Consider the following 21,920-nt stretch of genomic DNA (forward strand, 5'->3'; position numbering starts at 1 on the left):
CAGCTCAATCAGGGCGATAATATCAGCGCAGCTAGTGTGGTTATCTCAGCGCAGTTAGTGTGATTGTCTCTGTAAAATCCTCAAATTTTTAATAGCAGTTTAGAAATTGTTATTAATTTATTAGTACTTGCTAATCATGGTTTTGGCATCCATAGGATATAATTTATAGAGTTTTTTTTTTGGATTTATTGGAGTTTTAATTCCTAATAAGCCAATAAATTATTTACACACACACACACACACACATATATATATATATATATATATATTGTGATAAAAATTCTAAATGAGTAATTGTTGTTAATTATGTGCATTATATGCGAATAAGAAATATTATGGTCAAGATTAGTATTTATCCTCTAACTTTCCAAACTGATTTATGTTCTTAATTTCTTTCGTATAATTTTTAGCTATTAATTTAGGACTTATGGTTTGATTAGTATATTTAGTTGTGTACATTGCATATGTTTATGTAAAAACATAATAGTGCTTTTAGTAATTTTATTTTTTTTAAACAATCCTATTTTTTTTTTGAAGACATTTCTTTATATAAAAAAAAGGGGGTGACCCATCATCTACCTCACTCAAGCTTTTTCTTTTTACCCAAACCCTTTCGTAGAGAGAGAGAGAGAGAAGATTGTAAAAATCCTCCATTTTGGACAAAAATCTTCAAGCCATGGGTTGAATCTCTAGTTTTTCCTCCGATTAACAGGTATTACATGAGCTTCTATCATTTTCAAACATCCAAATCAGTTTTTAATTAGTAATGAAACTACAAATCTCTCTCTCTAAAAATATACATATATACCTATGTGTATATATGCTTTTTAACTTCATATCTTTCTTGTTCTAGCTACTGGAGTATTATGAAATAGTTTTTGGAGTAGAGATCAAGGAGATACATATTAACCCCAATTTTGGAAAAACCCTAGCTTGATTAAGGTAAGGAATTTTGTTTTGTTTCACCAAATTCAGGTTATATGTATTGTTTGTATATACTAGTGTACCTCCCGCGCACATCGCGCAGTGATTGTGATTTTAGACTCACTTAAGTTATTTATACGCTTTATAATTATTAATATAAACTAAAAAAAAATTAATTTGATACAAAATTTATTATTTTCAAAGTGATGTAATTTTTTAATACAACCAATGTAATTTATATAAAAATATGATTCCTCATTTTAAGGAAAATATCACTTTTTAAAATATAATTTTTTTTAATATGTTAAAACTCTAAATGATCACAACTTGCTCATTTTAATTTTGTTTTACATACTATTATATATCAAATTAAAGGTAATTTCATGACCTTTCATTCAAGATATATATTACATATTTTATCCAAAATAGAATTTCATGAAAATGAGAAAAATATACTTTGTCAATAAAATGAAAAAAAAGGAGAGGAAGAGATTAAAAATTTAAACTTAATTCACAAAAATAGTAACATGCATATGCATATGCAATGCCGATTTATATGCAAGATTATTTAAATGGGCAGTTTTTTTTCTTCCAATTTATAATTTACGGCAGTTTTTTTTTTTTTTTGAGTATAATTTATGGTACGGCAGTTTTCATTAGCATAGGATTCATGTATTTTTTTCCATAAATTCCAATTATATCCTTCAAATTGAATTAAATTACATTTACTTTGCTTTTTATATATATAAAGATGTGAGTATATTTGTGTTTTCATTTGTTGGACTGCTAGATAAATTTGGGAAAATAGAATTTCCACAGTCTTTTTCGACAGCCCTTGTTGTTTAAATGTCTTGAAAATTTTATGGTGTATATATTGGAGTGTTTTGAACTTACACACAAATTTTTGAGTCTTCTGGATAATGTTTACTGCTCTTGTAAAATCTAAAACTTTAACTGGCAATCTCTGTCAAAATGTTTTGTATGACAGAGACTTGAGTCATCCATTTCAGTAGTTTCCTGTTCACAATACCTCCGAATTTTTTTTAGTGTGAAGTTGAAAGTGTTAAGGACCCACATGAAAAATTTCAGACCATTTAAGAAACATTTCCTATATTTCAAAAATTCAAATATTTCGTTGCCAGAAACTGCAGAATCTGGTAGGCAGTAGGAAAATGGCCATATCTCTTAAACCACTTGGGGTTTTTCAACATACTTTTTTTTAAAATAAACTAGACTCATAGAGGTTTCTGTGCATATAAAAATAGAATCTTGAAGAGCTCTGGATCAAAACAATTTATTATTGAAAGTTAATGCAGTGCAGAAAGGTTGTAATATGGAGTATGTTTTAATTAGGAATTTTTGTTAGAGAGATGCCTAAGTAATATCTTGAATCATATGCTTTTATGTGAGAAGAGTTCGGGCTTCTGCCTCCCCAACATTTTTGAATGAATTGTTTGGGGAAGAGTCCACGCTTCTGTATTATGGACCTCTATATATGTGGTGTTTTCTATTTTGTTAGCTAGGGAAGACCATTGTTTATAGACTCAAGCTTTTTGTTCTTGTGAGAACTCGGTGAGAGTTAGAATTTAGTCTAGTATGGAAAGTTGAATGCAAACCCTAAGGATAGTAAGAGATGATTTTGTTTATGCAACTAGGTCTTATGAACTTTGCGACTCATTTGTTAACCCTATATAATGAAGGTCCGACAAATCTTTGATGACACCTTTGTGAGGAAGAGGAAGTATACTAGTGATTGAGTAAGCATATCACAAGTGAGCATTTATTTACTTTGATAATAGTGAAAATCATATTCTGTTTTGATGAAGCATTTCAGTAAAGTGACGATGCAAACATATCATGCCAAAATACTTTATGATTTTGAGTATGGTACCGAGCTATTAGGGGCTGATTGTCGCAGCCCGAAATCCCAACGCTAGTAATAGCGGGGTACGAGTATCGATACGACTAAAATAAATGGATAAAGAACCATAAGACTTAAATTGAACATCGGCGCGGAAGCTTACATCAAAACATGCCAAAGCAAAGACTCATAGTTTGACTCAAGGGTGTATTCATCAATATCGTTATGACTTCTTGAATATTAGGAATTTCAAGAAGAAAAGCCAAGTAGGTACTGCTTATTTTCCATAAGGAATAATAATATCAAGAGTAACACAGCAAAAGACGTATCAATTATATGTATGAAGACATATAATCGCGAGTATATTGCTTGATTTTAAAATATTAGTATATCATCTCACTAAGGTTTTATCAACATCAGAAGGAAAACAAAGTACATCGTCCCTTAGACTCTAACATCAAAGGGAAACAATCAAGGAAAACTTCATCGGTGAAACCATCCCCACCAGCACCAGTCCAATCTCGCTCCAAAGCTTAACCTGCACATTTAGAAATATATGCAGGGCGTGAGTAATAATACTCAGTGGGCAAACGCCGGAAAAAACATCAAAGGCGCTCTTAGAGCTATATGTTTGAAGCTTGCCATATCATCAGCAATACACAGAAATAAGTTTATCATCAATGAAATCTGTGCATGCAGTTTTAAACATCATAACATCATAAAGAAATGACTGCAGTCAAAAATATTCGTCATGTATGTACCACGTCTACAACATCATCATTATTATCGATACTGAGAAGTAGGCCTCCCTCTCAAGTACCGTGACTGGCCGACCCGAAGACGGCTCACAGTCACATCTGTGCACAAAATCCCGCTTGTGGCAGGACCGAATTCGTCTCATCAGTAGAGGGTAACATACAAACTTATCATCAAAATTTTGGCAAGTCAAACAGTTCATAAACATCATTTATCTCAAAACATCAAAACATCTTATAATCTCATCATCATTTAAACAGTTTAGAAAAAGCTCTTAAACTGAATACTCAAAATAATGCCCACCTGGAGTCCTTCGCTTAAGCTCGGATAGGAACAAGGGACTTACTTCTTCGTCTTGCTCGGGTCTTCATAAATCATCAACATCATCACGACGGTTCATGTGATAAAACAACCTTAGTTAGTACTCAATACTGAAATCCAATCTCGTCTCAACAATAACTTCTCACTCAACGTCTATTTACTCAGTAAAACTAAATCCCTAGGCATACTCGACTTCTAAGGATTCTCACGTCTTACTCTTGACTTAACTCTCAACTCGGACCATACTCAAAGCAAAAGCACATCGGCATGCACAATCACATAAGCATGCAACTTCACATATAAACATATCACATACAATCAAACATAAGTTGACTCGGAGACCAGAGCAGAGAAATGCTCGGTGGTCAAGGTGGAAAATACTCGCCAAGGCAGAGGAATCAACTTGCCAAGGCAGCGAAATCATGAACTCTCTGTCGCCAGAGGAATGGTGAACGTCAGAGGAATCAATCATCAGAGGACTCGATCGTCAGAGGATTCGTCGTCAGAGAAATCAGACATCAGAGGAATCGATCGTCAGAGGAATCGATTTCAGAGGACTCGAACTCAGAGGAATCGATTTCAGAGGAATGAACTCGCTGGCAGAGCAGCGGGGAAATGAACTCTCTGATATGCCAGCGGGGAAAGCGACTTCTCTGGCATGCCAGCGGGGAAACGACTTCTCTGGCATGCCAGCGGGATCACAACTTGGCAGAGCAGAACTCAAGGCAGAACAAAGCGAACAAGAGTAACTCTAAACTTCATCGACTTTTCATACCCAGAAATCATCAAACATCACATTAATCCTTTCATCTATTCATGCTCATCGTCAAAACATCATTCGGGACATAACTTACAGATTTTTCCCTATTTCTTATATCAAACCAAATTTTGTAAAAACTTATGCTCAAGACTCAGCTTTGAAAAACACCTCTTAATCACTTCAAATCATCACGTATAACATACATCTCATCACATATAACTCATTTCTCACCCCATTTTTAGAAAAGAATCAGAAAGATTTTTAAAGGGCATGAGCCCAAATTTTCGAAAATGGCGAATAAAGTGAAGGGGGAGTTTCTCATGCTTCAGTCATCCTTCTAAACACATATATCACATAAAAAGTCTAGATCCCAAAGGATTCAAACACTTACTCAGGTAGTTTCAAGAAAATGAAAGCTTCGGTCTCTATTCTTCAAGCATCAAACTCCACTAAACTTCTAGATTTAGTGGAGGATTTCACTATGGTTACGTCTGTGTAAACTCGAGCTTGGTCTCCCATGGAGGAGAGAAGAAATGGCGTAAGGGAGAGAGAAGAAGTTGAAAGACCGAAATGAGAGAAATGACGGAGAGAGAGAGAGATGCTTCGGTTTTATCAAGATTCTTATTCCATAAGATAAGAAGCATTAAATGCTCAATAGTAGATTGTCTCTCCCTTAGCAGCAAGCCTAAATCGGCTAATTACCCACATGTGAGAAGGGATTAAAATAATGGGTGTGAGTGTAGGAACGTGTGGTGGAAAATAAATCATGTACGCTAATTTTCGAGAATCAGACTGACTCAAAATAAATATTAGTGCGCACATATCAGGTAAATCACATAACGTCAATTAAATAACTCACACCGTTATCACATTAAAAACGGATCATCACTCATCATCACTCTAACTTAATCCTCTTTATAGTGATTCACAATCACTACCTCGACTCTATCTCTCGTCTTTCATCTCAACATCTAAATTTAATCAACGTCTCTATCTCAATTCTAACATCACTCTCAATTCTATCAACATCTCCATTTTACTCATCTCGCCATTCATCGGCAACTTCCTTGACTCTATGTCAAACTCATTATTCCTATTTTCTTAATAGGACTATCAACCTCTGATAACTCGGTATCCGGAAATTCTATTCCCGGTAGTCGGAAATAAATAAAATCCCGACTCAAATTAATCGGCATCTATAACTCGACTCGTTTCTCAAATCTCATCATTCTAACTCCATCATGAGTTTGTCCACTCATAACTCATAATCTTCACATCTCGACATCTCAGTATTCTCAGTAGTGTTAAAACACTATCTCCTATCATAAGGAAAGGTACAGGGTGTTACATCCTACCCCCCTTAAAAGAAATTTCGTCCCGAAATTTGAGTTATTCATCTCCGGGATAAAGCTCTGGGTACTTCTCTTTCATCTTCTCTTCAAGCTCTGGGAAATACATTCCCGTTAATTCCAAGTAGTCCATCAAATGTGACTATCAATTTCTTCGCTTTTTAGTCATCTCGAATTTTGTGCTCCGTAGCCATTCAAGGTTATTGGAGATTGGCTATTTTGTTACTGTTGCTTTAAACATCTGTTTACAATCATCTTTTCTTCACGTTCCCATGTTGACTCTCCTTGACCGTGATGTCTCCATTGGATTTTCACCAAAGGAATCGACTTGGTCCTCAATTGTTGGATCTTCTGGTCCAGTATAGCATCAGGTCTCTCTCTTCGATGCTCAAAACTTGTTCCAGGGACTCTTCTTGAACGTTCGCGAAGCTCGGAGGCAACGCTAATTATAGGCTACTTGGCCTACTCCTTCTAATACATCGTAAGGTCCTATATATATATATATATATATATATATATATATATATATATATATCTCGGTTTGAGTCTTTCTATAACTCGAACTAACACGCTTCCCGAAAATAGGGAAAACTTACGTAAACATCGTTTCTCAACTATAGAATTCCGTTCTCTCGATTTGTTAATCGATGTCATAATCACAGCGTGTGATCTCACTTCTATTGTGGAAGTCTCTAACAGGTAAAATGGTATGAGGCTGCCAAAGTGGCGCCTACACGTGTTAACACATCGAACATCCTTCTATGAAATGTGCCATCACTTGCTTCTCATCTCTATTTAAAACGTCGTTTCAGTCTTGGCACGTATTCATACTTTCTCTGTCAGAGCAGCGAATTCGTAAAGCAGAGGAATCGGATGCCAGAGCAGCGGACTGAAACGTCAGAGAAATGGCTTCCGTTCTGGCGCAGAAATCTCACCTCGTCAAAACTTGCGTTTATATCTCAGCGCTCTAGTCTTATCAAAAGTGTAACTCAAATGCTCAATATCTCTATTTATCATCATAACTCCATCTCATCTTAATAAAAATCTCATATCTCAGTACCGTAGTACTCTCTGCAGTGTCTCGACACTACTATAACTCATAAAGGTATGGATTCACTCGTGATTCCATTCTTCAGCTCTTCTTTATCAGGCACGCTCAGTCTCTTTTCTTAAACAAAATGGCATTATATGCCGTCTCTTAATAATTCTCTTCTCTCTCTCGGTTCGAAACTTTATTCGAAAACTTTCCACCTTTTCATCTTCTCATCCTTCTCTGCCAGAGCAGAGGAATCGAGATTTCTCTGTCAGAGCAGAGGAATCGGCGTCAGCTCTGTCTAAAACAGAGACCGCTCAACACATAGGCTCTATTGGTAGAGTGGAGCTCTTCGGTCGTGAGTCTGGTGTAATGCTCAGTACTTTGCGGGGGTATTTTTACCTTCAAATTCATTTTCTCGAATTACTTAATTCACTTCTCGAGTAAGGAAAAATCTTAACTCTCCCTGATTCTCTCTTCTTAACGCGTCAGTTATAACGTCAGAGGGATCACTTCGTCCGCGGAATCACTTTGTCAGCGGAATCCCTAATTTTCTGCCAGAGCAGAGCTAAAACTTAGCAGCACTCGGCAAAACAAACAGAACTCATTTCAACACTTCTAATCATCAATCCAAACTAGCATTTAATATCACAGCATGCTCGAGAACTCATATACATTTAAATCCTCAAATCGACTTATGAACTCCAAGATTTTTCCCAAAATCTTGGGTAACTTATCTCACTTAAATCATCATCAACCTTCTATAAACTCATGAATCATGCTCGTAGTCCTTCACTGACTCTGATCGTCTCCTTCGTTGCTCAAAGAAAAAATTTGAGACTTTTACGATCGGTGTACATCTCACATTGTACTCCATAAAGATGGTGTCTCCATGTCTTCAAAGCATGCACTACGGCTGCTAAATCTAAATCTTGCGTTAGATACTTCATCTCGCGTGGTCTCCACTTGCTTTAACTCCTTTCTTTCTAACATTAGTTCCGCACGAGGGCAGAGAAATCGGCGCTAGTGCAGAGGAATGCTTTCAGCTCTGTCGTCAGAGCAGAGCAGAGCTCAACTTCAGTTCTGCTTCCAGAGCAGAGCTCGGTCGAAAGATAAGATATCTTTTCTCCCTTGCATCAGCACACATCTTAGACCATCCTTCGATGCATCAATGTAAATTGCATACTAAGTCTCTTCTTTAGCTCTTGAAAACTTTGTTCACAAACGTTCGGCCAACCAAATTTGACCTCTTCAAGTCCAAGACTCGCATTTAACTTCTCAATTCACAATCTCTCTAACGCGATCCTCAACCGCTCTTCGTGTTCTCGTTTACTCTTCAAGTAAATCAGGATATTGTCTATGGAGACTAACACGAACTTGTCTAAGTATTCGTGAAAAATGCGATTCATGAGATCCATGAATACGGTCGGGTCATTCGTTCCAACCAAAAGACATCATTATAAACTCATGGTATCTATATCTCGTACGAAATGCCATCTTCGGAAATATTTTCCGATCGTATCTTCAGCTGATGGTACCTCATTTTCAAATCAAACTTCGAAAAAAGTGCTCGCTCTTTGCAGTTGATCGAACAGATCATCGATCCGGGGTAACGGATACTCATTCTTTATCGTCACTTCATTCAATTCTCGATACTCGATACACAACCTCAAGCTTCCATCCTTCTTTCTAACAAACGAATTTGGTGCTTCCCACGGGGAAACACTAAGTCGAATGAAACCCATATCGAGATGTTCTTGTAGTTGCAGCTTCAACTCTTGCAACTCGGTGGCGGCCATTCTGTATAGCTCTTTCGACGTCGGTGACACGCCAGGCTCCAAATAAATCATAACCCAAACTTTCGGTCTGGGGGTAATCCCGATAAAGTCTTAGGGAAAACATCTTTATACTCTCACACGACGGCCATCATCAGCGTTTTTCTTTGGATTCGTCTCTCTCTCTTGCTCAGATATACAACATACGCGGTTGTATCATTTCTCCGCAAGGACTTTCTTGCTCGCAGTGCCGAGATGATCAGCGTCTTCTTCCATCTTTTATCAATACCCATAACCGAGGTAGGCTCTTGGCCTGGAAATTGAAACGTTATTCGTCTCTCCTTGTCTTGTGTCGTCACATGGTTTTCCTCTAACCAGTACATTCTAGAAGTTATATCCAAGTGCCATATAGGCATCAATCTCAGGTTTCTTGCCTCGAGCTTAATCGATCTCACTCGTATTCTGAGTCAGGTCACACGGATGAAACCGTAGTGGTTTAGCTTATGAGTGTGATAACTCTTTAGAGATTGTGGAACAGGCTCTTCGTTTGGCATCGAACAAAATACTATGGGCACATCTTTCAATTCGTCTATCTCTGGAAATTTTCCTCGATTCTTGTCTGGTGCTTTCTGCTGAAGCGCGAACAGTCTCTGTCGATGCGGTTGATTCGCCTACGGGGCCAGTGGTCGCCCTCTTGATTGACGTGGTCGAAAGGCTGGCTGTTGCCGCTGTGGTGGAGGTAGCGCTATGATTCCCTCCATTGCTTTTGAGTTGCGGCCGAACTGACTCGGCTGTCCTCCGCTTCCACTTTGCTGCCGATTCGGACACTAGTTGTGTAGTGCTCGACCCTTCCGCAGGTGTAACCGCTGTTCTGTTCCATCTTACATCATTTCAAATGTAGCTTATTGCCCTTCGTCAAGGCGACATCCCTCGCGATTCTTAAAGGTTTACTGCTACTGGGGCAGTTGGGCCAACCTCAGGCCGTTTTTCTCAATTTGGATATTGCGGTGGCACATTCTGACTCTGCCACAGCTTTTTAGGATCTTAAATTCAGTCATCCCGTCTTCTCTTTCCTTCTTAAATCGCGTTCTTTGGCTACGTTGCCAAATCTATACCAAATGCTCTATTCAATGCATCAGTACTCATAACCTTCCTTTGACTCATTACATCGTCTCATACCTCTTATCTCAAATCTAATCAAAGAAATTTTAACATCCTCTCGTTTATCTCTTCTCGATATGTGGCACACCGAACCATGTCACGAAACTGACGTTCGTATTTAGCTTACGGTTTTATTGCCTTATCTCATATCAACTCTATTTCTTTCTTCAATCGGTTTCTCATTCTCGTCAAGATCTAAGGGGACATGTATCAACCTTAGAACAAATTCTCATAACTCGCAAGTCATAAGACTTTTACTCAACATCATACTATTCTCATAACTCATCGTCAAAGACATATTTCATGTCTATCATCGTAACATCAGCTCAAAACTCTACTCATGCATAGAGACTCTCAGGTCATCATTGTATAGGTATGTAAGAAAAATTTTCTCTTTCGAGAACTTGTACCCTAAGCGGGGCATAACGGAAATAAAATATCCCGTAATACTTCGTCGTTGCTACTCCCATACTAGTCGTCATCCCAGTCTGTTATCGTGAAAACCGTCATCTGTTCTAATCTGTCATCTCGATCTCCTTGAATCTGCTATTGCCTATTCTGGCTTAGCATCACTTCTTCTTATCCTCGAAATGATTAGCTTTCTACGTACTTGGCTAATATAAGAAAATCCATAATCTAACTGTTGTGCTCGTCCTGTAATAACATTCTACGACTGCTCCCATAAATCATGTTTCTTCCAAACACTCTTCTTATTATGCCATCCTAGTTACCTAGACATTCCTAACTCTTGTCGGATGTGGTAGGGACTAGGATGTGATGAATAAAAATGTCTGATCTTGAACAAGACGAGCTCAAGTAATGGAATGATTCCATAATAGCCAGTGCTATCTCAAGGATAATGAAGAAGTTATAGTCAAAGGAAGATCAAAAGTTAGGACAGAACTCAGATAGGGGTAAACCAATACTGGAAGTAGAAGCAATCCACTAAGTGGAAAAATGAATAAATTGTCCACTGTTAAAACAAGGGGTAAAGATTTCCAACACAAACGGTTTAGGCTCGAACACAGTGGATCTGCTCAACAGCAAAAAGTTCATCTCATGTAGGAGTTCAATTGGATGCAGAAAAATCTCAAAACGACCAAGCGGGATAGGGACTCAATGAGTCTACTCTCATGATTACTCTAGCGATAGTAAACGCGGTCCCGGTTAAAGTACCTCTATCACGAAGTACAATTGGTCAACAGTATCTATGCATCCCATGAGGTCTCCATACTACGTTTGCCCTAGTAGGGTCGTGTCTATAAATAGCGATGAAAACTCTAACTCTTATCGCATTATTTCAACTATCTCTCTTTCTGCTTCTCTTCTTCGTCTTTTTCTCGGTTTATATCCCTTCCGTTCCTTCCTCTTCTCGGAGGTAAACCATAGAGAGAAAACAATTACAAAACTATCGACTTCAAAACTAGCAGTTCGTCAAAACAAAATATAATTTCTCTTTTTCTCACATCGCTTCTAAAGCTCATAAGTGATCTCAAAATTCTCAACATTCTCGTCCACTCTAGTTCTCGTTTATCAACTCTTGAAATTATCGCCAGTCTCTATTTCTTATCTATCATCAAGCATCTACATCATCATCATTCTCAAAGCTCTGCTAAAGAAAGTGAAACTCACTAATCATCAACCTCTCTGTATATATACATCTATATAAGGGAAAACTGCCCCTCTCTCTCGAGGTCTTTTACGAAAGTAAGGTCTTATGCACCAAAGCTCTAACTCCAAAATGATGCTCTAACTATGCAAGCATCATAGGGACTAAACGTCATATATGTTCTATACTATGCTTCTAGCTATGTACATTAGCTAAGCATCACTATAGATATATCTATACATCTCTAGATAGTCTCAGTCGTCATTTATCACTCTCCCATCTCGTCTTCGTCATCGCCATCATCTAATATCCTACTCTCAGCATCGTCAGTCGGTGTATCTTCACTCGGCTTCGTCTCTTTCTCCTCGTACTCGTCTATGATTCGATACACATTATCATCGCTCGGCTCATCCTCGACATTCGTGTTATGAGTTCACCCAAGGTGTCATCCTCGTCCGGGATATACTCCCTGAACCATCGCTGCATCGCTATCTCAATATAACTCGGCATCTCATCCTCATTTGGTATGGTGAGGCATTGGCCACACTAGCCTCAACATCTCTCCTCATCTTCTTCATCAACTTCCTCACATCAGAATTCATCATCATCAAACAACTTCGTCATCAAAACAATACATAACTCATTAGTGCATCAAACTCAACTTTCATCAGAAAAGCAATAAGAAACAACATCAACTTCTTACCTCGTTAAGCCGGAGGAGATGGGGTGCTGGGGTTTCGTTTCAAAAAGGACTCTCTCTCAAATTAGTCTAAGAACTCAAATTAGACTAATACTCAATCAAAAAGAGTAGAAGAACTCAAAGGTTCAACTCAATCAAGCAATTAACTCAGAGCAGACGACCCGCTCTGATACCACTCTGTCGCAGCCCGAAATCCCAATGCTAGTAATAGCGGGGTACGAGTATCGATACGACTAAAATAAATGGATAAAGAACCATAAGACTTAAATTGAACATCGGCGCGGAAGCTTACATCAAAACATGCCAAGGCAAAGACTCATAGTTTGACTCAAGGGTGTATTCATCAATATCGTTATGACTTCTTGAATATTAGGAATTTCAAGAAGAAAAGCAAAGTAGGTACTGCTTATTTTCCATAAGGAATAATAATATCAAGAGTAACACAGCAAAAGACGTATCAATTATATGTATGAAGACATATAATCGCGAGTATATTGCTTGATTTTAAAAGATTAGTATATCATCTCACTAAGGTTTTATCAACATCAGAAGGAAAACAAAGTACATCGTCCCTTAGACTCTAACATCAAAGGGAAACAATCAAGGAAAACTTCATCGGTGAAACCATCCCCACCAGCACCAGTCCAATCTCGCTCCAAAGCTTAACCTGCACATTTAGAAATATATGCAGGGCGTGAGTAATAATACTCAGTGGGCAAACGCCGGAAAAACATCAAAGGCGCTCTTAGAGCTATATGTTTGAAGCTTGCCATATCATCAGCAATACACAGAAATAAGTTTATCATCAATGAAATCTGTGCATGCAGTTTTAAACATCATAACATCATAAAGAAATGACTGCAGTCAAAAATATTCGTCATGTATGTACCACGTCTACAACATCATCATTATTATCGACACTGAGAAGTAGGCCTCCCTCTCAAGTACCGTGACTGGCCGACCCGAAGACGGCTCACAGTCACATCTGTGCACAAAATCCCGCTTGTGGCAGGACCGAATTCGTCTCATCAGTAGAGGGTAACATACAAACTTATCATCAAAATTTTGGCAAGTCAAACAGTTCATAAACATCATTTATCTCAAAACATCAAAACATCTTATAATCTCATCATCATTTAAACAGTTTAGAAAAAGCTCTTAAACTGAATACTCAAAATAATGCCCACCTGGAGTCCTTCGCTTAAGCTCGGATAGGAACAGGGGACTTACTTCTTCGTCTTGCTCGGGTCTTCATAAATCATCAACATCATCACGACGGTTCATGTGATAAAACAACCTTAGTTAGTACTCAATACTGAAATCCAATCTCGTCTCAACAATAACTTCTCACTCAACGTCTATTTACTCAGTAAAACTAAATCCCTAGGCATACTCGACTTCTAAGGATTCTCACGTCTTACTCTTGACTTAACTCTCAACTCGGACCATACTCAAAGCAAAAGCACATCGGCATGCACAATCACATAAGCATGCAACTTCACATATAAACATATCACATACAATCAAACATAAGTTGACTCGGAGACCAGAGCAGAGAAATGCTCGGTGGTCAAGGTGGAAAATACTCGCCAAGGCAGAGGAATCAACTTGCCAAGGCAGCGAAATCATGAACTCTCTGTCGCCAGAGGAATGGTGAACGTCAGAGGAATCAATCATCAGAGGACTCGATCGTCAGAGGATTCGTCGTCAGAGAAATCAGACATCAGAGGAATCGATCGTCAGAGGAATCGATTTCAGAGGACTCGAACTCAGAGGAATCGATTTCAGAGGAATGAACTCGCTGGCAGAGCAGCGGGGAAATGAACTCTCTGATATGCCAGCGGGGAAAGCGACTTCTCTGGCATGCCAGCGGGGAAACGACTTCTCTGGCATGCCAGCGGGATCACAACTTGGCAGAGTAGAACTTAAGGCAGAACAAAGCGAACAAGAGTAACTCTAAACTTCATCGACTTTTCATACCCAGAAATCATCAAACATCACATTAATCCTTTCATCTATTCATGCTCATCGTCAAAACATCATTCAGGACATAACTTACAGATTTTTCCCTATTTCTTATATCAAACCAAATTTTGTAAAAACTTATGCTTAAGACTCAGTTTTGAAAAACACCTCTTAATCACTTCAAATCATCACGTATAACATACATCTCATCACATATAACTCATTTCTCACCCCATTTTTAGAAAAGAATCAGAAAGATTTTTAAAGGGCATGAGCCCAAATTTTCGAAAATGGCGAATAAAGTGAAGGGGGAGTTTCTCATGCTTCAGTCATCCTTCTAAACACATATATCACATAAAAAGTCTAGATCCCAAAGGATTCAAACACTTACTCAGGTAGTTTCTATAAAAGGAAAGCTTCGGTCTCTATTCTTCAAGCATCAAACTCCACTAAACTTCTTGATTTATGAGTAGTAAGTGTTTATGGACTAGATTTAGTGGAGGATTTCACTATGGTTACGTCTGTGTAAACTCGAGCTTGGTCTCCCATGGAAGAGAGAAGAAATGGCGTAAGGGAGAGAGAAGAAGTTGAAAGACCGAAATGAGAGAAATGACGGAGAGAGAGAGAGAGATGCTTCGGTTTTATCAAGACTCTTATTCCATAAGATAAGAAGCATTAAATGCTCAATAGTAGCTTGTCTCTCCCTTAGCAGCAAGCCTAAATCGGCTAATTACCCACATGTGAGAAGGGATTAAAATAATGGGTGTGAGTGTAGGAACGTGTGGTGGAAAATAAATCATGTACGCTAATTTTCGAGAATCAGACTGACTCAAAATAAATATTAGTGCGCACATATCAGGTAAATCACATAACGTCAATTAAATAACTCACACTGTTATCACATTAAAAACGGATCATCACTCATCATCACTCTAACTTAATCCTCTTTATAGTGATTCACAATCACTACCTCGACTCTATCTCTCGTCTTTCATCTCAACATCTAAATTTAATCAACGTCTCTATCTCAATTCTAACAACATCTCCATTTTACTCATCTCGCCATTCATCGGCAACTTCCTTGACTCTATGTCAAACTCATTATTCCTATTTTCTTAATAGGACTGTCAACCTCTGATAACTCGGTATCCGGAAATTCTATTCCCGGTAGTCGAAAATAAATAAAATCCCGACTCAAATTAATCGGCATCTATAACTCGACTCGTTTCTCAAATCTCATCATTCTAACTCCATCATGAGTTTGTCCACTCATAACTCATAATCTTCACATCTCGACATCTCAGTATTCTCAGTAGTGTTAAAACACTATCTCCTATCATAAGGAAAGGTACGGGGTGTTACACTGATCACCCTGTATAAATCGATATGGGTCTCTATGCTAGACGACTATGCTAGTAAGGGACGGGCGCTCAAGGTTGTTTGACTGGGAGCCGTCCTTCGGGTCGGCCGGTCGTGGTGACAGTGGAAGGAGGCCTACTCCCCGTCACTTGGCTGAGGTTATTGTGGATGTGATGGCACATACTCTTGTGAATTGTCTGCAGGCATTTTAACGATATTGTAATAAAATATTTTGGTAGGCACAGGTTCTTTACAATAAAATCCCTGTGTGCTGCTAGTTCATGGCATGATAATGTTAAAGTCTTATATATATATTGTATCTTTCGGCACATGCTCACTGAGTATTTGTACTCAGCCCTACATATATTTCTAAATGTGCAGGTTGAGAGGGAATGGAAAGCAGGTGTGTAGTGCAGCGGAGTTTTCTTTTTGCCAGATTCTACAAATGCTATAAAATATGTAAAAGGCCTCATATATATGTACCTCTTTTGTTGAACATGTCCGTTGCACGTCTTTTGGGCTATAAACTTATTATGATTTGTTTAATAATTAAACCCAAATATATTTTGGGAGAATAGTTGTATTTTAGTCTTGTTTCCGCTAGTGCCCATGGAATGTAAATTAATCTACTTAAATTGTGTGATATCTATCTTCAAGCTTAATCCCTCATCGATGTTGTAATATATTCCCATGTTACCTTAGCTCGAGTTCTTGAGAATATCCATCTTCATTTCTATTCTAGTTTGTAAATCATTTGTATCTTGTAGTAAAAATAGTTAATTGTTATTCCTCGTCGATCCTAATCATAGTTCACGATCCAAATCAATCAAGCTAATTATAATTTGCTCAACCGGGCTGTGACAGTCTCGTCTAAACTACCACATATTACCCAAGTCATCTTCGGCGCAGATCGTCTAAAGTTATCTTAACTAAGACATAAATTACACAACTCAGGCATTAATTGCACAACGAAGGCATAAATTGCAAAAACTAAGGCATTAATTGCACGATGAAGGCATAAATTGCACAACTCAGGCATTAATTTCACGACGAAGGCATAAATTACAAAAACTAAGGCATTAATTGCACGACGAAGGCATTAATTGCTAAAACTCAGGGACATTAATTGCAAAACTTAGGGGCATTAATTGCAAAACTCAGGGGCATTAATTGCAAAACTCAAGGTCATTAAATGCAAAACTCAGGGGCATTAATTGCAAAACTTTGGCCTTCAGGGCAGCGCAGGCCTCAATGTCTATGCTCCGCGCAGAAATATTGTAAGCCGCGAAAGTTAGACAGGGGATGAGCCTTAAGTGTAAACTCAGCCGCTCTCCCGGGTCACTCCTCGGCACCGGCTTTTCAGCCCTACTCGGGTGCATTCTCAGCTCTTCCAGGTCTTCAACAATCGTGCTTGACTTCTAAAGTACGCGCACGACACTGGGGGGAGAGTAGGGGGTGTATACCCCCATCACCTCTTATATCCTATTTTTTAGGGATAAAAAATTCAAAATCTAAGGGAAAAGGGTTGTTCGTTGGCACGGCTGTAATAGCCAAATATTTAGAGCTGCCTAAGCGCAAAGCTCCCAGAGCTGCCTTAGCGCGAGCACAATGATAATAATCAAAAAGTGGCTCAATGAGCACGTTAGAAAAGGAGTTTCTTCATTCTTATTATTATTGTTGTTATTCTAAATATTTTGACAAGGTTGGGATATTTTTGTGTTAACAAATTGGCAGGGATGTAACATTCTATCATGGACTATTTTGCAAACTTACAAGTATTCGATTTGGGATAAGTTACAGGGCTGCAGGGCTAAAAAACACTTGGACCCTACTCGGGAGAGCAGCACAGCGCTGACTCTATATCACACACCACTGGTTGAACACGAAGAAGACACGGTTCAACCAGACTATGGGGGAGTAGCTGATGAGGACTGTAATACTCATCAGCGCTGTGCTTAGCAATACCAGAGCAGAGCTAACTGCCCTGCCAGAGCAGAGCTCAACCCGCCTCGCCAGAGCAGAGCTGCCTGCCCTGCCAGAGTTACCAAAGACAGCCTACCTGAATGCCTTCGCAAGGCCTAAGACCAACAACGAAGGGACTTGGAAGCACATACGAAGGGACTTAGCATCGCAGACGAAGGGACTGGGCAGCGCAGACGAAGGGACTTGGCGGCGCAGACTACCCAAGCTACTTGCCAGCACAGACTCGCCTGCGTAGCTTAAGGGAACTACTCAACACGGGCAACGAAGGACAGCGCAGATGGGTCAAATGAAGACTAAAGTTAAATGTATTAAGGCATTAAAGGGCTTAAATCCAATTATTAGAGTTCATGGGCCTAAGGCCTTTAGGGCTCACTCTCACATCTATAAATAGAAGATTTAGCATTAGCATTAGGGGATCATGGTTTACTTGGGAACAACACTTGTAAAATGTAATTATCTCGAAGTATAATGGAAGAACTTGAAGAACTCCCGTGGACGTAGGTCTTGATGACCGAACCACGTAAATCCTGTTGTTATTTTACTGTTTTAATTAGGGTGAGATTTTATGTTCTATCAAAGGTAATACTCCCTCCGTCCCAATATTTAAGACACAATTTCCTTTTTGGGATGTCCCAATAATGAAGACACATTTCCAAATAAGGAAAGAATTAGTGATTTCTTTACACTAATTATGTGTTGGCTAATGAGAGTATAAATACTCTAATTTCTCTCTCTCTCTCTCATTACTTCACGCTCTCTCTCTGTCTGTCATTACTTCACGCTCTCTCTCTCTCTCTGCCATTACTCCCGAAACCCTAGCCCCTCAATTCAGTCTCCGCCGTTCTCACCTTCGATCTCATCAGTGTCTCCCTCCACCTTCGAACTCTGATACGCCATCTCCACTCACCCTCGATCTCCGATACGTCGCCCTCCCTTTCTCCCTCCACCCTTGATCCACCTCCATTAGCGCTGCCCTCCTCCAAGGTGAGTCCACTGTGTTTCCGCCTCCCGTTGTCTTCGAGAACCTCTAAATCTCGAAGTGGATGAGCCAAAAATTAGGTTGGGCTTCATATTCGAACGGTGAATTCGTCCCCGATTCGGAGGACTTTGATCCGTTTGAATCTTTGCCTTCATTGCCGCTGCCACCCCCTGGTTATATTGCTGAGCTTCACGGTGGATTCCAGTCGGAATCCGATGAGTCCTTGGGGTTTTCTTTGCCTTCATTCCCGCTGCCGCCCCCTGGTTATTTTTCTCAGATTAAAGGCGGATTTCGGACTCCCTCGAAGGAGTCCTCCGATGGCGCTTTGGAGGAGGGGTTGATGGTGAATGATACACCCGTGTTGCCGATCCAACGGCCCATGATTCGCCGTTATAGTCGTTGCCGACGCTCTCTCGCGATGAAGAAAGAGGAGTCCGATTTACTCCCTTTCTTATGCACTGAGAAATGGGAGGACGTCCTTAGAGAGAAGGAGGGGGCGGCTGTCGATGATGATACCCCATAATGGTTGAGCGGCTGTACTCCGGTGGTCCGACGGTTCCTCGAAATCTACTTACCGCCTGTGAAAAGGGTGAGATTGTTCTTATTGTACTTGTGTCCCTCATATTAATTGCCTTAGTACATTGTGGTAGATGGATTTCGTATGCGGAGATGATGATTCATGAGTAATATGGGCTGTGTGATTTGATTTTATGTTATGGCTGTGATTTTGGTTCTGTCTTCTTCAAGATTGTTAACTGACTACATATGGTGTGTGTCCTCTGTGTTTGTTTGAGGGCTGTGACCCCCTTGTGCTCATGCATGTGTTGGTATGAGGTCTGTGACCCCCATGTGCTCATGTATGTGTTGGTATGAGGGTTGTGACCCCCTGTGCTCATGTATGTGTTGGTATGAGGGTTGTGACCCCCCTGTGCTCATGTATGTGTTGGTATGAGGGATGTGTCCCCCCTGTGCTCATGTATGTGTTGGTATGAGGGTTGTGTCCCCCCTGTGCTCATGTATGTGTTGGTATAAGGGCTGTGACCCCCCCCTCCGTGCTCTTTACAAAATTATTTCTTTACAAAATGATTTCTTTTCCACTAGTACTACAGCCTGTTCTTCGATTTACAAAATGATTTCTTTTCCACTGTCTATACAGCCAACTCATTTTTCCTATGAGACATTTACAAAAAGAATTCTACAAAATGACTTCCACTATCTTTAAAGGTTGCTCTTGCACGTAACTAAATGGAGGCATCCTCAATCAATTTCATTTGATTGAAGGCTGCCTCTATTGCATCATATGCATCGTCTTCTAATCCAATGTCATCTCTGCCATCCTCTTCTAGTCCAAACTGATCTCTGCCATCCTCTTGTAATCCAAACTGATCTCTGCCATCCTTTTGTAAACCCAACTGCTCCCTCAACTCATCTATGCCATCCACCTCTCAATTTTCAGTCAAGTATGCCAAACACTCTTCCACTAGCTCTTTAGGGACCTCCAATGCCATTGGCAAATTCCCCTGTCTTGCAAGCATCCCCTTCTTCATGTGTGGGATTTTATAACAATTCTGACCTTTAACTTTCATGATCTCAGTTAAGCATCCCTGTAGGCTCAAAAACACATTGTTTAAAGTTAATTCACTGAGCTCCTCAAAGGATTTCTGAACTGCCTGCACTAGTTCCCCTTCATTTGTGCTAACTGTCTGCACTTGCAAGCTTTGAATAGCCTTAAACCAACCTAAATCATTGATGTTAGTGTATGGGCTATTTGGAGGCTAATGAATAATTCTAATATCAAAGCCATTTGCACTTGCAGCTGCTCTAAAATCTCGATCATCATCTTTTATATGGGGCTTAGCATTATCTTGCTGTATGTATATAGTTTTGCTTGCAAATTGGGGCCACTTGGCCATGATTGCAGGTATAAGCTGTATATATAGACAACAAACTGAAATTACACATCTTACACATCTTAAAATAAGCTCAACATAATCAAACCAACCATCTTTGATTTACAATCCATATATAGCTCCTGTGATATCCATACCTTGTAGATGTACATGTCCTTCATCACTTCTCTAGTGATGGACTGAATTAGCTTCTCTTCTAAGGTTCCAGCCTCCCTATTCTTGGATTTTCTTTTGGCTGGTACCATCTCAGTGAAAGGAAAAATCCCTATCTTGCCATCGAATAATACACTCACATCTTCATCAAATAAGGGCCTAGATACTGCACATAGGAACATAACCTTTTTAATGAACTTCTTACTTTTGCATGTGCGGTGTGGGTCGATTTCTGCTGGAGTCAAGTAAAATTTGTGATTTACTTTGCTCATGTAGAACCACTTCTCATCAGCATGCACTACATTGTGCATGTTCTTGAACTTTAGAACATTGCATATTCTGTCATACACAATCTGTTCTAGAGAGAACCGCAGTCGTAATAACTTGTTGGGGGCTGCCAAATCTAGTCGAATGGCACTAGAATGAGGTCTGATTAGCCCCTTTGATATCCATCTACCAACTGTACTCTTTGAGCAGTTTATGCCGGTTGCAAGCCTTCGAATTGTACCCCTTTTGTGCAATTCAAGACTTGAAATGAGTTCCAAATCTATGTGCACTCTTTTCTTTCGACTCTTGCTAATTTTTTTGCTTTGAACGGTTACCAACTGACCTTGTGCATGTTCCTCTTTTGCAGCTTTCCACATACGGGCGATAGAACTCCGACAGCATCCCCATTTCTCCATGGCTGCCTTGGCTGTTCCATAGTGAAGCTTCCCATTTGAAGAGTTTTGAAGAAGAAACAATGCAATAGCTTGTCGTTCTGCCCCACTGAGATCTTTCCTTCTAGTCATCCTCTTTTTTTTTGTGGAAGATGTTTTTTGAATGAAGAATTTGTGGCGAAATGCTGCTCAAATTTTGGTGTAATTAGTGTATGCAAATACTCCCTTTTATAGGGTTGTACACATAAATTTTGGTGGCAATTTTAAATTCTAAGTTTGTGCCAATTAAAGTGGTGCCACTTTTTTCAACCTTTTGTGCCAATTTATTTTCGAAATTTTGCTCATGAAGCAGCGGCAGAAATGGCTTTCAAGCCCCTCAATTCAGAATTTAAAAATGAAAGTACTGGAAATGAACAGAAATTTAAAAAAAGGGGAGTCAACAGAAATTAAAAAAATGTGAGTAAAATTAATTTATTCAAATTTTCGAAATTTAAATTTTTTAAATTTAAAATTTGAAGTCAAAAGTTAAAATAAAAGTCAAACAATTTATTAAATAATACCTAATCAATTTACTAATGGAGGTGGGCCATATCACTTTAACACCTAAACCACTACTCCTTAATCTCCGTGCCCAAATGAATTGTGTCTTAAATATTGGGACGG

At 39.2% G+C, this 21,920-nt stretch overlaps 1 protein-coding gene across 1 annotated transcript; it reads right to left on the reverse strand.

Moving 5' to 3' along the window:
* Positions 1 to 19,776: 19,776 nt before the first annotated feature.
* LOC131004935 (uncharacterized) lies at positions 19,777 to 21,389 on the reverse strand. Its single transcript, XM_057931694.1, has 4 exons — positions 20,583 to 21,389; positions 20,346 to 20,463; positions 20,007 to 20,273; positions 19,777 to 19,964 (listed from the first exon to the last, which is right to left on the reverse strand). Exons 1-4 carry the CDS (start codon positions 21,387 to 21,389, stop codon positions 19,777 to 19,779), a joined length of 1,380 nt encoding a protein of 459 aa, XP_057787677.1.
* Between the last annotated feature and the right edge of the window lie 531 nt (positions 21,390 to 21,920).

This window comes from Salvia miltiorrhiza, unplaced genomic scaffold (assembly GCF_028751815.1).
Source record: "Salvia miltiorrhiza cultivar Shanhuang (shh) unplaced genomic scaffold, IMPLAD_Smil_shh original_scaffold_471, whole genome shotgun sequence".
Classification (NCBI taxonomy): Eukaryota; Viridiplantae; Streptophyta; class Magnoliopsida; order Lamiales; family Lamiaceae; genus Salvia; species Salvia miltiorrhiza.